Source organism: Neoarius graeffei, chromosome 25 (assembly GCF_027579695.1).
Source record: "Neoarius graeffei isolate fNeoGra1 chromosome 25, fNeoGra1.pri, whole genome shotgun sequence".
NCBI lineage: Eukaryota > Metazoa > Chordata > Actinopteri > Siluriformes > Ariidae > Neoarius > Neoarius graeffei.
The window spans coordinates 45,282,346-45,302,861 of NC_083593.1; the positions used below are offsets into that span (position 1 = coordinate 45,282,346).

At 43.1% G+C, this 20,516-nt stretch overlaps 1 protein-coding gene across 2 annotated transcripts in view; it reads right to left on the minus strand.

Moving 5' to 3' along the window:
- The window catches only part of smad2 (SMAD family member 2), a 55,565-nt gene that overhangs the window by 17,992 nt on the left and 17,057 nt on the right, over window positions 1-20,516 (minus strand). Inside the window, exons 4-9 of one of the 2 annotated variants that reach the window (XM_060908800.1) lie at window positions 16,955-17,044; window positions 16,283-16,476; window positions 16,023-16,157; window positions 15,844-15,906; window positions 3,342-3,395; window positions 2,980-3,192 (exon numbers count right to left, since the gene is read on the minus strand). In XM_060908800.1, the coding sequence (XP_060764783.1) occupies window positions 2,980-3,192; window positions 3,342-3,395; window positions 15,844-15,906; window positions 16,023-16,157; window positions 16,283-16,476; window positions 16,955-17,044 (749 nt within the window). Of the gene's footprint in view, window positions 1-2,979; window positions 3,193-3,341; window positions 3,396-15,831; window positions 15,907-16,022; window positions 16,158-16,282; window positions 16,477-16,954; window positions 17,045-20,516 lie in introns of both variants that reach the window. The other variant, XM_060908799.1, reaches the window with a different exon arrangement.

The following is a 20,516-nucleotide window of genomic DNA, read 5'->3' on the forward strand; positions in this document are numbered from 1 at the left end:
TATCACTCTTTCATCCACCTGTATCAGTTTTTGATTATAAATAAATTGCAAACATCATTTCAACAACACAATCGTTTTAATTACATTGTTTTTAGCTGAACAGTTGAAAACTAACTTTTCATTTTGGACATTGGACACAGAACAATGTAACAGAACAGAAAAGTGAAAGTTACTTTGATTACCAGCTGTGCACGTTATAGCACAAGATCTGGTTAAGCCGTACGCGCGCTGTAGCTCGCTCGCTGTTTGTCCAGCGAAACACTGCACACATAATAGAAGAGGCTGGATGCAGTGTTGCCAGATTGGGCGGTTTTAAGTGCCTTTTGGCAGGTTTTGAACATATTTTGGGCTGGAAACCGTCAGCAGTATCTGGCAACACTGGCTGGATGCTGGGCGCTGCCGGGAGCTGGGGCGGAAACTGTTGTACACTCAGCTAGGAAACACTTGCCAGTCATAACCAGACAGTCGGTCGTAAGTCGCATAGGTCGTAAATCAATGACTACCTGTACTTTAAACCCAAAACGAACACACAAAGAAGCACTCAAACTACTGTCAAAAGTCCTCACCAGGTAAGTTAAACTGTGCTTTACATCAAATGGACCCTATTCTTTACATTTCCATGAAAAAATTGATTCCACCAAGTCATTATCGCAGCTTTGGGGTCTTTTAGATCTACCAAGTAGCTTTGCTCACTGATATGATTAAGAAAGAGAAAATTACTACATTTAATCTCTCTGTACATCAAATCATATGTAAATTTGCAAATTGGTGCGTCAGTTACTGTACATTCCATGATCTCAACTGCCAGTTCTAAACATTTTTCATTAGTTCATTTTTTTCACTGTATACTATGGCATGTTAAAAGCAAAGTTGGAAAAAAACGTTAATAAAATTGCAACAAGTTTCACAGAAATTGGCGTTTGTACTTGTGTGTTCACAGTTGGCGAATTCTCCAAGTTGTGCCAGTTACCAATGTTATCTGCATGCCACTAAATAAATTATTCATATCTGGGGAAAAACTCTGCTGTCCAAGATGGCCTTTGGGCCTCAAGTCATCATATATTTGTTTGAGTTTGCCCTTTCTATAATAGCCACACAGTTTAATTTTAAACCCTCTAAACGTTGCGTCAGTTGCCTGTGGAATTGCCCATTACCCCCCCGCTTTAATTATAATTAATTTTGGTCGTTACTAACAGGGCTGTGAAATAGAAATGACAAAATCCGAGGAAACAATTTTAGCAGGGGGTCTGGGGGGAGCAGCCCCCCAGGAACCGGGGGCCTGGAGCCCGCAGGGCCCCAGAAGCTGAACAGATTTTGTGTATATTGATAGATTTGAAGCATCTCCTGAAAGCAAATATTTTCTCAACCATGCCATTTAATTTGAACTGTTTATTATTATTATAAATTGAATATATAAATGTGAACAAGATGGTCTACCTGGTAATCTATAGTTCAACAGCTTCAATTTCACCAATTCCGCATGTTTTTTTCCTTTAACATGGTCAACCAAACGCGTTCTTCCACCAGAACCGTACTTCACATCCTGATGGCACAAGATGCAGTAAGCTTTCCCCGGTTCTTTTATCTTCCGTATGTGCTCATTCACTCCCGACTTTAAACTCCAGCCATCGCCAATTCCATGGATTTTTGATGCCGTTTTCCTTGTCAAATGTTTTTGACATCGTCGGTCTCACCGTCCTCCCTCTGAACGATGTCCCTCCGTGACACGGACATACCGCGAAATTCTCCTTTTCAAAACCGTTGATATCGAAAGCGTGTTTAAAGAGCACAAGATTCGCGCCGTGGTTTGTAAGCATGGCGCAAATGCCGTAAACCGGTCTGTCATTGTCGCAAAAGAAACCTACCCCCCCCCCATTTTTATTGCAAAATTAGATGATTTACTAAAATGATATTTTTGGCGGCCAAATTCGCGGAATTTTCACAGCCCTGTACTAATGATGAATATTCATTTTAAAGCATTACATACACTTTCAATGCTTCGAGTGTGCTGTGCGTCAGGACCATCCTGACATCGTCGTCCTTCAACGATGTTCTGCTCCTCTTGAAGCATAAACGCCACTCAAAACACCTCGCTTCAATGCTATCGGCTTGCTGAAGCGTTTCAAGGCTCTTCGCTGCCGATTTCCTGAATTTAACACTCAATTTGGATATTGATAAGGCCCATCTACCAGATAATGTGCTTACTAAGCCTCATCCACATTCCGGCACTAAGAGATACTAAACGACAGCAATCTGGACGGAGTTAATAAGGATGATCACGATGTGCTCAGTGAAAATATCAAGAGGAGAAGCCACAGTATCTTCAATACAAATAACTTCCTAAAACCGAGTATAAGGAGCTCAGGGTTGGTAGCACGCAGCGGCAACAACCAAGAAACACCGACAACGCTAGGCGAGAGAAAATAACAGCACTTCGCTAGTATGTTGTACTCGATTCACAATCCATCAGTCCTGTTTGATCATTCTGATGACCAGGCAAAATACATTACATTACCGATTTATTTACACTGGGAACAAAAACTGCACCAACGTAGCCAGCTAAGGACCACCCATTTAAACACCACCACACCCCAAATGCTATAAAGAACAAAGCTAATAGTCTAAATGCGCTTCGACACGCATGCTTTTAAAAAGGGGGGCAATGAAATTCAGGCAAGTGTGTTGTGAGATAGACGTGCAATTTGCACAATGCTCAACTAGCAGCTACGAGTTTCCAGTACATGATGTGATGATACCAGTTAATGCTCAGCCATGATCAGGAAATGAATGTTAATGCAGGGTGTGACTGAAAAGCTACACCTCTGTACTATTTAAGTGAGTGATAAATGACTCCTCAGCTATAAGACTAAGAAGCCTGCACTCTGCACACCTCTTAGTCCATTTGCCTAGCTCTATGTATCCACCCATTACTGGACTTTCAGTCCTCCGCCCAGTTTCTCCTGTTGATAATGCGTGTACCTATGTGTCTGCGAGTCATCTCCACGGTGGCGTTGCGGTTAACGTTGGACAGCAGGCCCAAGCAGAAACGCTCCGAGTTGGAAGGATCTGTGAACCCGTCCACAGTGAGGGAAGGCTGTGAAGCGTGGAAGGTCTCCCCAACCCGCTGGTTCAGCTCATAGTAGGCTATAGAGCACCAGAATGCAGGCTCCGAGTAGGTCACTGGTTGAAGGTCTACAACACAAGCACACATCACTAAATAAGAAAAACTACTACCAAAATAAAGTGGTGCAAGATGTGGCAATCAACAAAGCGTTTAGACATGTATGAAACAGTGTTTTAAAGCAGCCCAGGGAACTAATGATGCAACAAGCTGCCCTCACCCATGCCATGGTTGACAGGCGAGAGTGTGCTTGGCGACAGTTCTGCAGGAGAGCCTACGAGGAAAAAGAATTACAACTCCTTCAATACCACAAATTATTCAGTTTAACCACATAACTGATCTACCATTACTGGACTATAGGCACACACATCATGAGCTTTACTTCAAATACAGCATTATCCTTATTTTATCATCTCTCCAGTCTTCCATATTGTACTATTAAAGGAACAGTCCACCGTACTTCCATAATGAAATATGCTCTTATCTGAATTGAGACGAGCTGCTCCGTACCTCTCCGAGCTTTGCGCGACCTCCCAGTCAGTCAGACGCAGTCAGACGCGCTGTCACTCCTGTTAGCAATGTAGCTAGGCTCAGCATGGCCAATGGTATTTTTTGGGGCTGTAGTTAGATGCGACCAAACTCTTCCGCGTTTTTCCTGTTTACATAGGTTTATATGACCAGTGATATGAAACAAGTTCAGTTACACAAATTGAAACGTAGCGATTTTCTATGCTATGGAAAGTCCGCACTATAATGACAGGCGTACTAACACCTTCTGCGCGCTTCGACAGCGCATTGATACGGAGCTCAGATATCAATGCGCTGTCGAAGCGCGCAGAAGGTGTTAGTACGCCTGTCATTATAGTGCGGACTTTCCATAGCATAGAAAATTGCTACGTTTCAATTTGTGTATCTGAACTTGTTTCATGTCACTGGTCATATAAACCTATGTAAAGAGGAAAAATGCGGAAGAGTTTGGTCGCATCTAACTACAGCCCCAAAAAATACCATTGGCCATACTGAGCCTAGCTACATTGCTAACAGGAGTGACAGCACGTCTGACTGACTGGAAGGTCGCGCAAAGCTCGGAGAGGTACGGAGCAGCTCGTCTCAATTCAGATAAGAGCATATTTCATTATGGAAGTACGGTGGACTGTTCCTTTAAAACTTACACTACCGTTCAGAAGTTTGGGGTCACTTTGAAATGTCCTTATTTTTGAAAGAAAAGCACTGTTCTTTTCAATGAAGATCACTTTAAACTAATCAGAAATCCACTCTATGCATTGCTAATGTGGTAAATGACTATTCTAGCTGCAAATGTCTGGTTTTTGGTGCAATATCTCCATAGGTGTATAGAGGCCCATTTCCAGCAACTCTCACTCCAGTGTTCTAATGGTACAATGTGTTTGCTCATTGCCTCAGAAGGCTAATGGATGATTAGAAAACCCTTGTACAATCATGTTAGCACAGCTGAAAACAGTTGAGCTCTTTAGAGAAGCTATAAAACTGACCTGCCTTTGAGCAGATTGAGTTTCTGGAGCATCACATTTGTGGGGTCGATTAAATGCTCAAAATGGCCAGAAAAATGTCTTGACTATATTTTCTATTCATTTTACAACTTATGGTGGTAAATAAAAAAGTGTGACTTTTCATGGAGAACACAAAATTGCCTGGGAGACCCCAAACTTTTGAACGGTAGTGTATACCTTCTCTGCTAGCTTGCAAGTAACACTACTAAATCATTCACAGTTGGAAACTGTATAAACTCAAGTTTTAAAAAAAATTATTCAGAACCATGAAAATTTGTATTACAGCAACACTGGCTATCCAGCAAGATTGTAAAAACAATCTTCAAAAACAGCAGAGATGCACCGATTGACCGGCTGCCGATCGGAATCGGCCGATTTTCACGTGATCGGCCATGACCGGCGACCGGCCGGTCAAAATTAAAATATGCCGATTTTCTGCCGATCAAAACTTGTGTATCACATAGAGATGAAAGTGGAAATACTCGTAATTCGCAACTAAAAAGGCTGCAGCTACACTGGCAGCTTGAACATGCTTTCTAGTGCGATTGTGTTGCGCTTGCGCAGAACAGTGTCAGTCCTGAGCGCCTAACGAGCACCGGCGCGCGCGCCGTTAACAAAAAAAAAAATTCACGATAGTTAATTTTTTTTTTTTGTGCCAGATATTGGATGTGAAAAGAAGAAAACATTTGTGGTTGTGTGAATTTCCCATTACAGGAATTAATACGTTAGCCTATTACCAAACATCTAGTTAGATTTGTACAAAGAGAGAAAGAAAAAAATGTCTTTTTGTTTGTTTTACGACCTTGGTTGCACTTGATTCCATTGGAAATTACTCTACAAATACACATTTGACAAAGATGATAGAATGGCTATGGTTTAAGTATGACTGGAAATTATTTTTGTATTTTGATACTGAATGAAGAAATGGGTTGTTCTATAAGGCATAAGTTTTCAGATGTAAATAGGCTTATGAAAGTGTGTTCCGTAGCAGTAGGCAAATAATATATGAGGGGGAAGTTGTTTTTGTGCCAGATATTGGATGGGAAAAGAAAAAATGTTTGTGTGAATTTCCTATTACAGGAATTAATATGTTAATACCAAACATGAAGAAAGATTTTACAAAGAACAATGTCTTTTTGTTTGTTTTCAACCTTTGAGGTGTTGAAAATTTATTACTGAAAATCTGGCAGAATGTTCTATTAAAGAAAAGATAAAAAGAAAATAGTCTTTGTGTGTGCTGTGAAGTGGTTTGAAAAAATGAAATCGGAATCGGCCAAAATCGGTATCGGCAGGTCACACTCCATGGAAAATCGGAAATCGGAATCGGCCCAAAAAATTGCAATCGGTGCATCTCTAAAAAACAGCTTGCTAAAATTAGAGAAACTGCCCTTAGAAACCTTGCCAAGAAAAAGCATTATATACTTCAAACGAGCCAGAGAACATTCATAGATTTCAAAGTCAACCAAGGACAAAAAAATAAAATAAAATAACATTTAATTTATTTTGTCTAACACGCATGTAAAATCAGGGTTTCCCCTAGAAAAACTGGAAAAAGTCGTGCAAAGAGAACGCCACCATAGGCGGCCTGTAAGCTAGTGGGTCCAGGGGCATACTCCCCTGGAAAATTTTGAAATAAGGGTTCATTTCATGGCTTCTGGTGACATCTCGAGCCGATTTTTACCAGTTCAACATGTTGCAGAGGGGGGTTAAAAAAAAAAAACAAAAAAACTATATTTTACTTGTGCTTTTACTGAACTCCCACCCTAAAAACAGTGGGGCTCAATACAATACCCACTTGTGTCTCATAAGCAGTGCACTGTTCCAAAGGGGACTCAGCGGTCTCAAAAGTAGCCGGTCACCGGCGGCAAATTGCCGGCTATGGCTTGTTATGCCGCCGGCTATTGTCAGTCAAGTCACAAAATTTAATATTAAATATTTCTGACAGCAAAAAAAGTTGTGAACGTAAATTACATCCACTATGTCATGTATGTCCGTTGCCGCGTCAACTGTGTTTACATCCTCGACATGAGTGCAGCCATTACTGCCACCTGTGTTGCCAGATTGGGCGGTTTTAAGTGCATTTTGGCGGGTTTTGAACATATTTTGGGCTGTAAAACGTCAGCAGTATCTGGCAACATATTTTTTTTACTTAATACAAGAAATTAATGGATGCCAACGTTTTTGCCAAAATGGTATTTTATTTTCCATTGTTTAGGCAGCTTCAGCATCATACTGTGAGATTCTGTTCAAATTGTTTTTTTTCCCTTCTATGAAGCCTGAGCCATTTATTTTATTAGTTTATAATTATTGTTTAATTTAGTCTTCAGGAGAGACTGCCTGCACACAGTACTAGTATTAATAGTTTTTTTTTTCCTTACATGAAAGCTGAGGCATTTATATTATATTTTAAGGTAACTTCATGTTGTGCTGTGAGGTTCTCTGCACTTTAACTTTTGAACCAACAGGTGCATTTGGATAAGTAAAGCCTATTTTTCTGCATTTTTGTAGTCCTGGTAATCTTTTATATTGGTAAAGTTGTTTATAGGACCATTTCTCAGTGTCTGTTTTTTTAATCAATAGTTTTTCAGTAATAACTTAATATTTTAATTTTAACACTCAATTTTAAACAACCCCGGCGCCTCCCCCATGGCTTGCCCCCATAGTCTCCAAAATTTCTGTGGGAAACACTGGCGTGCGTAACAACGCTAATCAAGCTTAAGCTAGACGACCCGCCTCAAATACCTGTCCCGGGTAAATGTTATCCCAATTTTAGATGGCCTGTTCCAAACCATCCCGCCCCATGAAAAATTCGTACTTGCATATCTCTCTCTCTCCCTCTCTCTCCATCTGTCCCTGCACGCATTATGTCTGCCGCTGGCAGACATTTTACCATTTTGCACCCTGCTGTAAATTATTTATACCCTGCTATTCTCCCAAACTTTGAAGTCCCTGGGGACTAAGGTTTATTTCACATCAAAGTGACTTGTGATGCAACATTCAAAATACTGATTAGGGATAGCGAAAACTAAAAAAAAAAAAATCTTGACCGACCACCGAGTCTCATTAGCCGGTTAACCTACGAGTTTAAAATTCTAGAATTGGAATTAGAATCTATTCTAAATCTAACCGCGAGCATCCACACATTCAGTCCCAGTCGCTGCCCTCCACTCACATTACCTTTTCTACAGCGCAAAACATTTAGTCAAATGCAGCACTGATGTCGAGGGGTTTGTATTGGAGCGGAGGACAAATGGCTCCAGCTTAGAGACGGTTTCAGTTGGCCATGATGGCACTGAAAATAAAGTCAAGTGCTAGAAGTACATAACATTCAGTGATGGGAATAACGGCATTAAAATAAAGGCTGTTATAACGCTGGGTAATCTAATTAATTAGCTACAATCGTTATAACGCCGTTACCAATATCAACACGCCATTACTGCATGGTATTGAAGTTGCTCTGAAGCCGTCACAGACTTGGCTCACAGACATAAAAGCTGCGTTTGTCACTCCCCCTCCAGACACCGCTGTCATTTCATTCCCTCCCCTTCCCTCCAAAAGTCGGCATCTGCACCTTTAGTTTGTGTGGAGAGATCTGATCTGCAATAACATGCATTGTTGGCTACAGACCGAAACGTACTTTCAGAATGCGCTGGCCAAGGCAGGACTAAACTCGATGTGCCTTCTAATAATAATTAAAAAAAACAGAATAGTAATTTGTAAGCTAAAAAGTCTAGCCTAATACTTTGAGACTTTTCTTTCGCCGAGTGGCAGCTGTCTTCAACTGGGGCGGGAGGGCGGGACATGACTGAATGGGTGTTTCTGATTTGTCAGCTGTCGTCCTTACACCGCATGGCATGCCCCAAGCGTTTACAACACAGAATTCCAGGCTCTCCGCTCCAAAATCGGCAGCTTCAAAACGATTGATTTTTTTTTTTAACCGACAACCAAAAAAAAATTAACCGGTTGACGTTGATTCGGTCAACATCCCTAATACTGATCGTTAAATTTTGGCAATAGTGCGGATGACAAAATACTCTCACTGTCAGACTTGAGCTGGTCAGCAACATGCAGCGAACTGGCCGTCGCGGTCTCAACTATGGTCCGCCACCGTTGCAAAGTTGTTTTCCGCAGTTTTCTTTGTGGAAAAACTCTAACGAAGCCGCAACCCATCGGTGTTTTGCTCACTCGTACCTGTATTTTTGCATACGTTACCTATGAATATTAATCGCGCGCCACTCATCCAGTCAATATGGGATACTGCACACACTCCGCCAATCAGCACAGTATTTTCTGGACTATAGAGCGCACCTGTATATAAGCCGCATCCGCTCTATTTTAAAAAAAAAAAATTAAAAAAAAAAAAAAGATATACAAGCCGCACCGGGCTATAAGCCGCAGATATCTATGTTGAAAAATTAGATATTTACTGCATGTACAGAACGATTTTGTACTGTAAATGTACATGTATGTACCTGAACAGATTCTTTCCGAACAGTGCCTTTTAACACGGCAGCAACTTTGCTGATTAAAACGGAACAGAACCAAGAGAAAATAACCGGTATTTATTTACCTTCATTTCTCCTGTGTTTGAAACCACAAGTCACTTTAATCATCTTCGCTGGATTTGAAAATAATTACCAGTTAGTAATTTGTCGTGCGTGTTCTATCTGCTAAAGATCTGCTAATTCTTCTTTGCATTGATTTTTCGTCTATCTTATTTTTGATTCTACTTCCGGTTAGAGCGCCCCTAGCGGTGGAAGAAAAATCCACAGAATAGCCGCACCTTTGTATAAGCCGCATGGTTCAAAACCTAGGAAAAAAGTAGCGGCTTATAGTCCAGAAAATACGGTATACCCCTCTCTGACATCAGCAGTGAACTTAGGTCAAGTTCAGGGCCATGGGCTTGCATGGACTATTGATTACCTGCTCAAAGGCTACAAAAAGCATGCACGTTGATTCTAGCTTTATACTGTAGGCCTAAATTGTAAGCATCACAGCAACGGTTTAATAGGTAGCGACGTGTTACTAAGCGTATCGGTCAATAACTTAATGTAGCGGCCCCGCTACGCTTATGATGCTTTAGGGGAAACCCTGTATGCATGCATGCATATATTTTTCTCCCTCATGAAATATACATTTCACCACTCGAAGACAAACTTCATATATCTTTGCACCACCATGTAATAGCCACTCTCCCCCACCCCACATCAATGTATGTAACTCGACAGCTACGGTATCAATCTTAAGTCTGGACACACATTACAACGATGTGTGCCCAAACTTTTGACTGGTACTGTACATGATTAACAGAGAAAGAAGGATTCAGAAGCTGCTGATCTCCTGGGATTTTCATCTAACAGTCTCTTGAGTTCTGAATGCCGCCCCTCACGCTGATTAGAGGTCAGAGCAGAAACAGAAGACTGGTTTGAAGCAACAGGGAGGTTATGGTTCCTCCAATAACCACTCATTCCAACTGTGATGAGCAGAAAAGCATCTCAACGTAAAAACACTGAGAAACTTTCAGGTGGATGGGTTACAGCAGATCACATCAGGTCGCCTGGAGAGCCAGGGAACAGGTTTCCAGTCTTCAACGAGCCTGTCCACTGTAGCCTCAGATTCCTGTCGGCCAAGAACAAAAGTGGTACCTGATGTGGTCTTCTGCCGTTACAGCCCGTCCACCTTCAGCAATCAAGGCTTCGTGAGCCGTGTATTCTGAGTGCATGGTGAAACACTGAAACCCAAGCAAATGAAAGTGCAGAGTCTGCTCGGGCAGTTTCAACGCATTATGGTATACGGAGAATTCGGTCATCCCTACAGTCTGATTTTCAATCCTGTCAAAAATACAGACGCTCCTGTCTATTAAACGGATTGAGTGTACACAGTAAGCACCACCAGAGGTCACTCTACTGGTAAGAATGATAGCGATTGGTTAACTACGTTTCCCATACACCCCAGGGGACAATTACAGTGCATCCTGTGACAAAGAGGGAGTGGAGTGGTGGTGTTGAAATAAACAAAGGGTGATCAAAGAGCCGTCTCCAAGTTTCTCCTCGTACTCAATCTCCACACCGGTGACCCCGGTTCCACTCGGACGAGTTTGGAGTTTACAGTGCTTTCACTCGTCGTTTTTGCTCTACAGGTCTCCTAGCTAATCAGTCAGCTAAATACAGAATCATGAAAATATTGCCACATATAACCATCTTGAGGGGGCGGCACGGTGGTGTAGTGGTTAGCGCTGTCGCCTCACAGCAAGAAGGTCCGGGTTCGAGCCCCGTGGCCGGCGAGGGCCTTTCTGTGCGGAGTTTGCATGTTCTCCCCGTGTCCGCGTGGGTTTCCTCTGGGTGCTCCGGTTTCCCCCACAGTCCAAAGACATGCAGGTTAGGTTAACTGGTGACTAAATTGACCGTAGGTGTGAATGTGAGTGTGAATGGTTGTCTGTGTCTATGTGTCAGCCCTGTGATGACCTGGCGACTTGTCCAGGGTGTACCCCGCCTTTCGGCCATGGTCAGCTGGGATAGGCTCCAGCTTGCCTGCGACCCTGTAGAAGGATAAAGCGGCTAGAGATAATGAGATGAGATGAGATAACCATCTTGAAATGACTTCTTCCAAATACAAAAGCGGTCGATTCGAGAAGTGATTTTATCCAACTGTCAGTCTGCCCTGTACATCACCGTTCAACACACTGATCTGTCGGTATCCCCACCGCACTGTCAGTGACTACGTTTACATGCACATCCAAATCGAGCTGCTGTCGGTAATCGAGCTGAAGGTCCCAGCAGGGTGCCAGAGAAATCCAATCGTACATGCACACAACTGAAATCGGGCTATTGTGTGAGGTGCATTGTGCACCCGAGCCACAGGTGGCGCAACACGCCCCATCGTGTTGGTACACTTCCGGTTGTCGTCATGAAGAAGAGCTATTCAAGAGGGTAAACAAAGTTATCAGTTCCGTGTTCTCCATTGTGCGTTTTTCTCCCGTCCATGAATTTTAATATATTCAACTCCTTAAGCTGAATGAGCATGAACTGTCTCCTCATTGCTCCAAGAAGTGCACGTTTCTGCTTGCCTGTAGCAGTGGGGGCGTGGTCAAGCGCCGGTCTGTGACAGGAGGGCGGAGCCAGGGAAGGTGAGTGGCAGAATAACTACACCTGACGGTAATTAACCTGTGTTTGTGTGTCTTCCCAGTAACCGCGCCCTATTTAAGGAGGCAGAGGGAGAGCAGAGGGGACAGCTCATCCCGGGACTAGAACACAGCGCGCGCGTGTGTTTTTTTCTCTCAAGAATAAAAGTAGGCTGTTAAACTGAAAAGTCTGACAATAAAAAGCCTATTAGTACCAGAAGCTTTGTCCTGCCGTCCTCTGTGCTCCACCCACACTTCAGAGAGCTCTACATCGCCATTTTCTCTTCTTCGTTTGTTCCTCCTGACCTCTTCTGCTGCTCGCTACTACTGTTGTCATGCCAACCGAGGCTGTTGTGTTTCCCGCTTGTGGTCTCGTCACTTCCGGAAGTAGCTCGACAACTAGCTCGATAGGGTATACATGCACAAAGTAGCTCGGCAGAAATCGCATAAACTAGGTCGTGTAGCTCGATTCCGAGAAATCAAGTTCGGTTCAATTTCAGCCGATTTAAGGTGTATACATGGCATTTTGAACTTCGATTTCAGTCGAGCAACGGCAGAAATTCGATTCTCTCTATGTGCATGTAAACGTAGCGATTGTGTCCTCCAGCAAGGTATGCGGAATCTATGGGACAAGGGTGCTCATTTCCTATCTATTCATTATTCTGAGGGCCACAAGTGTGACATGCGACAATGATTTCTATCACCAGCAGCTCAGCAGTCCCTCCCAACCCCACGTACACCCCAATGAAATGTTAGGACAATGTGAAGGTATGAAAATAATAATAATAATAATTTATTTTATATACAAACACCCAAGTCTAGTGCAGCATAAAACGGAGTACATAACCCTCATGGTTAAATACCACCGGGAAGAATTGTTTCACACATTCATGGTTAAAATCACATTGAACGTGATGCGAGAAAATAATGAGACCGTCAGTGACTGCGTAGCTCACTCCGGCCCAGTCTCGTCCGGAAAGAACGATCTAAAGTGCAATAAATGCTGCAAGCTATATACACACCCTAGGAATACCTACCCATTTACCAGAAAGAATACAAAACGGCGACAAACTGACAGAGAAGAAGCGATTTTTGTTGAACTGCTCATTAAGGCTGAATTCGTCCATAACTTCATTAATAATTGTAATTAAGCAAATCTGGGTAGAAGTTATATGCACCCTAGGTCCCCTGACCTTCATGCCAGAAAGAATCAAAACAGGTGAAGAATTGTAGTCTGGCTAACGCGACAAAGCTCTACGAGCTATTGGTCTGGCCAAGATATTAAGCCCAACCGTTTCCCAGAGCCCGTGGTTGACCCGCCTCCCTGAAATGCCTCAGTTTGCTACTGGTCGAAGCCAGAAAAGGCTGTGACGAAGCTTAAACCAAATCACATCACTCTTTCCTCTGACGTATGCGACGCAACGGGGCTAACTGGTAGATTAAACGCTTACCAAAGCCGGTCGGGAGCAAGGCGAAAACGTCCTTCCTTTCAATAAATACCTCCAGGGCTGCTCTTTGCTCCGTTTTCAATGAGAACTTCCCGTTGAATGCTTTCAATACAGCATCTATGCGTAATAGATGCGGAAGCGTGAATGAAGCGCTTCCGGCATAGATTCTGTAAACAATCTATGGCTTCCGGTCGCAGTTCTACTACGTCAGTGCCTTGAACACGCCTCTACCCAGGGCCGTTGGAGATGCTCAAAGTTGATTGGTTCCCGATTTTTCGGGAGCTTGGAAGAGCTGTAGATAGCTTGCCTGGCCAGACTAAGCTCGCAACAGGCCCTCGTGTTGCGTCACACTTAGGATGGGCGGGCCCAGGCTAGAAGAATTAAGGGAGAAGAAGCAATGTGTGTGGAAGCTGCTCAGTAGGGATTGATTGATTACTCCATATTTTCATTATTAATTGCAATTATGCAAATTTGGGTAGAAGCTACAGTATATGCACCCCAGGCAGACCGACCTTCCTGCCAAAAAGAATAATCATACCCCTTTTCCACCAAATCAGTTCCAGGGCTGGTTCGGGGCCAGTGCTGGTGCTGGTTCACAACTCGTTCAACTCGCAAGCCAGCTGAGAACCAGTTTGCTTTTCCATAGCTCGCGGTGCTAAGGGAAGCCACGCCATTATGTCGCTGTATACGTCAGTTACGTCGCTACGTTTGCATAAACCTTGGCGCGAATATCGAAGCAAAAACAACGCGGAAGAAGCAGCAGCAACAACAATAATAATGGATGACTTCGCATTTGTACAGTACAGCTGCTGCTTCTCGTCGCTTAAAAATGGCAATCTTTCGCGGTCTTGTTATTGGTCTTACAGGCATGTGAGCAAGGTTCCAAAAAGAGGAAAATTTTTTAGTGTCAGATGATGACCCCGAAGGGGACCTCCCCTGGGAAAATTTTTGCAAAATGAAGCTTAAATGGTGCCATTTAAAGCATACTTGAGGCCTTATCAAGACAATTTAAAGAGCAATCTAAATGACAGAATAAAATATAAAATATGCCAATTTCAGTGAAAATACAACAAGTTTCAATAACCATTAAAACATTTATTGACTGTAAAATGATTGAATCATTTAGCTTGAATTCAATTCAGATTTCTTAAACAACCATTTCAAAACAAGGTTCAATGTGTCACTGCGATTAAATTAGTAGGTTGCATATATTCCTAAAATCTAGGTAATTCTCAAATTATAAATCGTTACAGACTCGTCCGTTTAAATTTTTAATTACTGATATTAATTTTATAACCTAAGAGAAAAAAATTGCTTTCGGATTTCATGACACATAATACGAAAAATACGAGTAGGAATTGCAACAAAATATATTTAATTTTCTAAATAATCACGATAATATTAAATACGTACCTGGTAAAGCATAGTTGGTTTTCTGAATGTGGACAAGTTGTTTGTGTTTGGCTCCGGACACATGATCGAGAGCGACTGACCCACGCTTCCCATAGTTAATTTCCTTCGACAAATCTTGCAAAGGGCAAATCCTGGCTTGTTTACTTTCTCAATCACAGTACTAAGTTGTGTTTTATCGATTATTTTCTCTAACCAGGCCCATCGCCATGGATTTTTCACCCCTTTATCAATTTTCGTGACATCAGACTTCCACTCGACTTTCGCCATTTTTTCATGTTGATGATGGGAAACTCCTCGCACCGCATGCTTCGATAATGCTCGTCTTAGTCACTACAGCGTCGCTGTACGGAGCTTAGAATGGCGGGAAATCTTGTCGCTTCCGGGCCCAGTTAAAATCCGGAGAATATCAAATGAAATTTCGCGATAATTTTTTTTTTAAAAAACGAGATTGAAATACACGGATATGACATTTTTACGCGAAAATTAACTTTCAAAAGCGCGGATTTTCGCGTTTTCGCGGAAATTCCACATGCCTGGTCTTAACAACTCCCCCCCGACGTAAGCGGTTCTTTCCTCTGGCCCAGCAGAGAGTTGGTGCTAGCCTGAAACTGGTTTTTCTGGCCCCAGAGCCAGTTCTTTGTCAGCGGAAACAGAAAACCCGGATCCAAACTAAGCACTGGCCCCGAACCAGCCCTGGAACTGCTTTGGTGGAAAAGGGGCATCAGTGAAGTGATTTTCGTGAAGCGTGGAAGACGGCGCGAGATCATTGCCTGTCGGCCAGATGAACCAACAACCAAAGCCTTCAACATCTTGGAGACATGTTCCTGATGGCCTGAACATGATGTGCTTCTCGAAACGGACGATAATATGGCGACACAGATTCACCCTCCCCCCAGTCAGTCCGTTAATTAATTTCTCCTGTATTAATGCACTTAACTAGCCAACGAGCTAGCCATACATCACATCACATCAGTCTTGACGTTTAAATTTTTGGTAAACCAAAAAAAGACTGCCCAGTGCCGCTGTTACCCGCCCAGTAGGATCGCTAATAAACTGTCCACCCTTGTATTTGTCACACCATTCCAGCTTTTGTTATACATCAGTCCCCCTGCCCTGGAGTGCCAAATAAGATCGCAGCATAAAGTGTAATACACACACACAAACCATTCCCATGCAGTACTAGCCACTGTGGGAATGTACCTGTGTCCATACTTTGATTCATATGCTGGTCACTGGTCTCTCCATCCTCACTGATGTAGCCTGGTGGAGGAGTTTCTACAGAAACACATCAGATATAGCTCATGAATGCAATAAAGTGAGAGCTGACACTGTAGCATTTAACGCATCCGTTATTGCAGGGTCACGCAGAAAATCAATCATGCACCCCTCACCTGGTATGTAATTGTTAGGGGGTTCGATCCCACCAGGAAAGTTGGTGTTTTCGGGTATGGAATGGGTGTAGTCATCCAGAGGAGGCAGTTCAGTCAGAATCTCTGTGTGTCTTGGCACTAGGACAGGTGGTAAGACTACGGGGTGGGGGTGGGGTGGGGGGGCAAAAGAACAAGCACAGAGCTTAACAGGATATAAATAACCACTTGTTAACGTTTCCAATAACGCACTACTGGACACATAAAAGCATGCGCTTGTGCACCTGGTGTCTCCACCCGCTGGTAGTGGTAGGGGTTGACGCACACCTCGTCCTTCTTGAGGTTGAACGCAAACTCGCACGTGTCGATGGCGCGCAGCTCGTGGTGGCTGTGCAGGTCGGGCCATCGCCACAGACGGCAGTAGATGACGTGAGGCAGCCCCTTACGGTGAGACACCTGCAGGCGTCCATCCAGAGATCTAACCCAGGCACATAAAACACAGGAAAGGACGGAGAGGAGGACAGAAAGAGCAGAGGAAGACAGGGAACGTGCCAAATGGTCAGAGGAAAGAGAACATGGATGGAGAGAGGGAAGAGAGCTGGTTTAGACCTCAAATTTGGCTTGCCATCAGGTACCACAGCAGATCAGAAACCACGTCCTCATTTTACTTAGAACACGAATCTACTTTTACAGCTTCTCTAAGAGGATCTGAGGGTAGGAATGAGAAGAAAACAAGTGCACAATTGTAATTAACACTAGCTTAGCTTAGCATTGTACACTAGATCTATTTAGACTAGATTAAAATCAAAGCATCGAGAAAGGCCTGAGAAGTTAAAGTGAAATACACAGCCCCTGAAGAAGAGGAGGAAGCCTTCTGCGCCCTCTCTCTCCGAGCCGACGGGGAAACGGAGCGCGACCCGGGTGAGTGCAGCACAGTGACAGGAGAGGATAGTCACCTGGTTTGGTCAGGGTAGCTGTATAGGCCTGAGGTATCCCACTGTTCTATCGTATTTGGAGTACTCAGTCCCCAAATTTCAGAGCAATTGCTGTGCACAAAAAGTAAAAACAAAAAAAAACAAAAAAAAAAAAACAAAAAGAACACAAAACACAAACAAAAAAATGATAAACATGGGGCATGGTTCATTCAAAAATACCAAGATGACATAGCATGAGAAAGGTATGGGTGTCAATTCTTTTATTGGAGATGTTCTGCATAGTGCGGTTCACCTCAAATAAAAGAAGCCACTCAAATGGTGAAACCACATACGACAGTGAAATGGAGAACAAAACAGGGCAAAAATGTACTCTTATTACAGCGTTCAGTCACTGTGTGAGGAATAGCACACGAGGGCATGCTGTTCTGGGAAAATGATCAACCATTCAAAGTCGGTCAATTTCAAGCAAGTCCCCAATCGTTTTATTCCTCTTATACCACAGCAATCTGCGAACTAGCTACTGCAGTTTATTCTCCTGCACGAGCGGCACTTTAATATTGCAGAACGTCCATGAAACAAGTTCTTTACAGCAGAAACACTCGTTCTATCGCCAGCCTCTTTTTCGAACACGACAAAAATGCAGATTTTCATGTTTCCGAGCAACCGAGAAGCCTTTCCTGTGGCAGAAAACTTGCTAATCGGTTCGACACTGGAGACCATGAACATTAAACGTCTCCTCAAAGAAAACGCCATATCTGAAGGATTTTAGAACAACATGCTCATTAATATCATATAAACACGTCACACGAATGACAGCCAGTGCATCGCTTGGCGAAAACGAACACCGTCAGACTTCAGCAGTGTTGTGGTATAAGCTTGAGAAAACGGTAATAAGTCTGTTTTCATGAGTTGTTGAGTTTGATTCAACTGACATTTAAACATGCAGCACAGGACAAAAGTGAGCTGAAAAAAACAATATGATCCATTTCTATGAAATGTACCACATTCATTTCATACCAATATTAAAATCAGGCAGTAGAGACAAACAAAGTACTGAGCAACACTAGGAATGAAACTGGAAATTTAGGTGGTGTTTACATTAGACCGTATCCGTCTCGTTTTCGTCGCGGATGCACTGTCCGTTCACATTAAAACGCCGGGAAACGACTCCACAGGCGGAACAACTACGTATTCAATCCGTTACGTATCTGATCCGGTGCTGTGTAAACATTGAGGAACGAGGATACGCTGTGCTGAGCTCTAGCTGACGTCGTCATTGGACGACGTCACTGACATCCACCTTCCTGATTCGCTGGCGTTGGTCATGCCACGTTGGTCATGTGACACGACTGCTGAAAAACGGCACGGACTTTCACTTCCTGGTATTTGTCCCGAATCACTGCTCGTGCGCTTCACTCGCGTGCTCTGTGAGCTGCGCAGGGCCGGAGTGCGCACCCTCCAGAGGGCACTCGCTGTTCAGGGCGGAGTGATTTGGAGCGCAGGATGCCTGCGGAGCCGAGCGTATCCGTGTATTGGCGTTGCTGTGTGCACGCGAATCGTTTTAAAAACGTTAATCTGATGATCCGCTGATACGGTCTAATGTAAACACCACCTTAGAAATGATCAGGTTTGTGTTAACCGATTCCTCCCCCCAAGGAGCGCAAATGTGACGGGAGGGTGGGGTCCATGTACCATAGCCTTCATTCTGTTCCTTGCATGAAGTAAAAAAAAACTCCCAAAACACACGGATTTGTAGAATCTTCATCTGCAGAATGACGCAAAAAAATAATTTTTTTTACACAACCAGGACAGTATTACAGTATGTCCCATTGTGAATATCATTTATAGCTTACTTTCTATAAAAATCTGAGAAATGACTTGTAAAAACCACAGGCATTTTCCTTCAATTGCTAAACATGCAGCGGCAATTCGTCTCTGAAAATCTTTTTCCTGTCTCGCAGAATTGAATTACAGAGTTTATAGAAGCCAAGGCCCTACAGCAGGAACGGATCAGAGGAAAGCCTGTAGTACGTTTAGTACTGGGTTTATTTGAGAGCAAAAAAAAAAAAAAATCCCCTCTATTCAGGATATTACCTTATCATATAGGAGACAGAGTAATTGTACTCTTTCCTGGTAATCTCACCATACAAAACCCGACCAGACCCTTGTGCATTTAAACCCACGCTGACCACAGAGCACAAGCCGAGTAGCATCAGCAGCAAATAATGACATGGAAGCAAAAATGATGACCGCAAAAAAAGTGAAAGAATGATCAGGATTATTTTATTGTACTTTGCTTTTCAAGCACAAGTGAAAATTAAAAGCCTTATTAATTAGCCTGTTTCGGCTTTGTGAAATCATTTCACATGTTTAACTGCTGCATGGTAATGGGGGGGGGGGGGGGGGGGGGGGGAGAATGGGGCAAATAGCAAAACTAAAAATAAAGGAGAGAAAAGAAGTGAAACTACCCATATTCACACTGAGTGCCATGTGCTGAATCAAGGAAACGGAGCCATCTTTCAATTCAAAGTGTTCCAACACACCATTTTTTTCCCTTTATTGTAGCTAATAAATGTAATGCCTGTACATTAACATCGGTCACCAAATGTTATAATGCAAGTGTATTGCTGTGTCCGAAATCACTCATTCACTACTCCCTATCTAGGGAGCATATTGATAAAATGAAGAAAAACAAAAAAAGGAAAAAAAAAAAAAAAAGGCTTTCGGACACTACTCCGTCGCACAATTAAAACGTGCCGATCAGTTGATGGGTGGGTTTTCAAAATAAATACGCGCATGCGTTTTTGTGATGTACATATTATACTGAGGGGCGGCACGGTGGTGTAGTGGTTAGCGCTGTCGCCTCACAGCAAGAAGGTCCTGGGTTCGAGCCCCGGGGCCGGCAAGGGCCTTTCTGTGTGGAGTTTGCATGTTCTCCCCGTGTCCACGTGGGTTTCCTCCAGGTGCTCCGGTTTCCCCCACAGTCCAAAGACATGCAGGTTAGGTTAACTGGTGACTCTAAATTGACCGTAGGTGTGAATGTGAGTGTGAATGGTTGTCTGTGTCTATGTGTCAGCCCTGTGATGACCTGGCGACTTGTCCAGGGTGTACCCCGCCTTTCACCCGTAGTCAGCTGGGATAGGCTCCAGCTTGCCTGCGACCCTGTAGAAGGATAAAGCGGCTAGAGATAATGAGATGAGATATTATACTGAGCGCATTTCCCACTTTAATAAATACTGTACAAAGTACTGTGTGTCTGCTGCATCTTTCAGTGCTTTTAAATCTTCGCCGCTGCCTTTTATTAAACGCTTTTGATTAATTCCTCACTCTGCACTGGAACTTTTATTCTTGTATTTTATCTGTCTTACTCCATTTTAAATTATTTTCTATTCTCTTACTATTTAATTGTACTTGAATGTCCGTTTACTCTGCGTTTCTTCCTCTGCCCGTTCACCCCAACACACTTTTCTTTCAGCGTGACCGCAATGCACGATAGTGTATATATATTTATTTATTTATAAGGGCTGTAACGATATGCGTATCGAAATCGCGATACGCAGAGCCACGATCCGCATCGAGATAC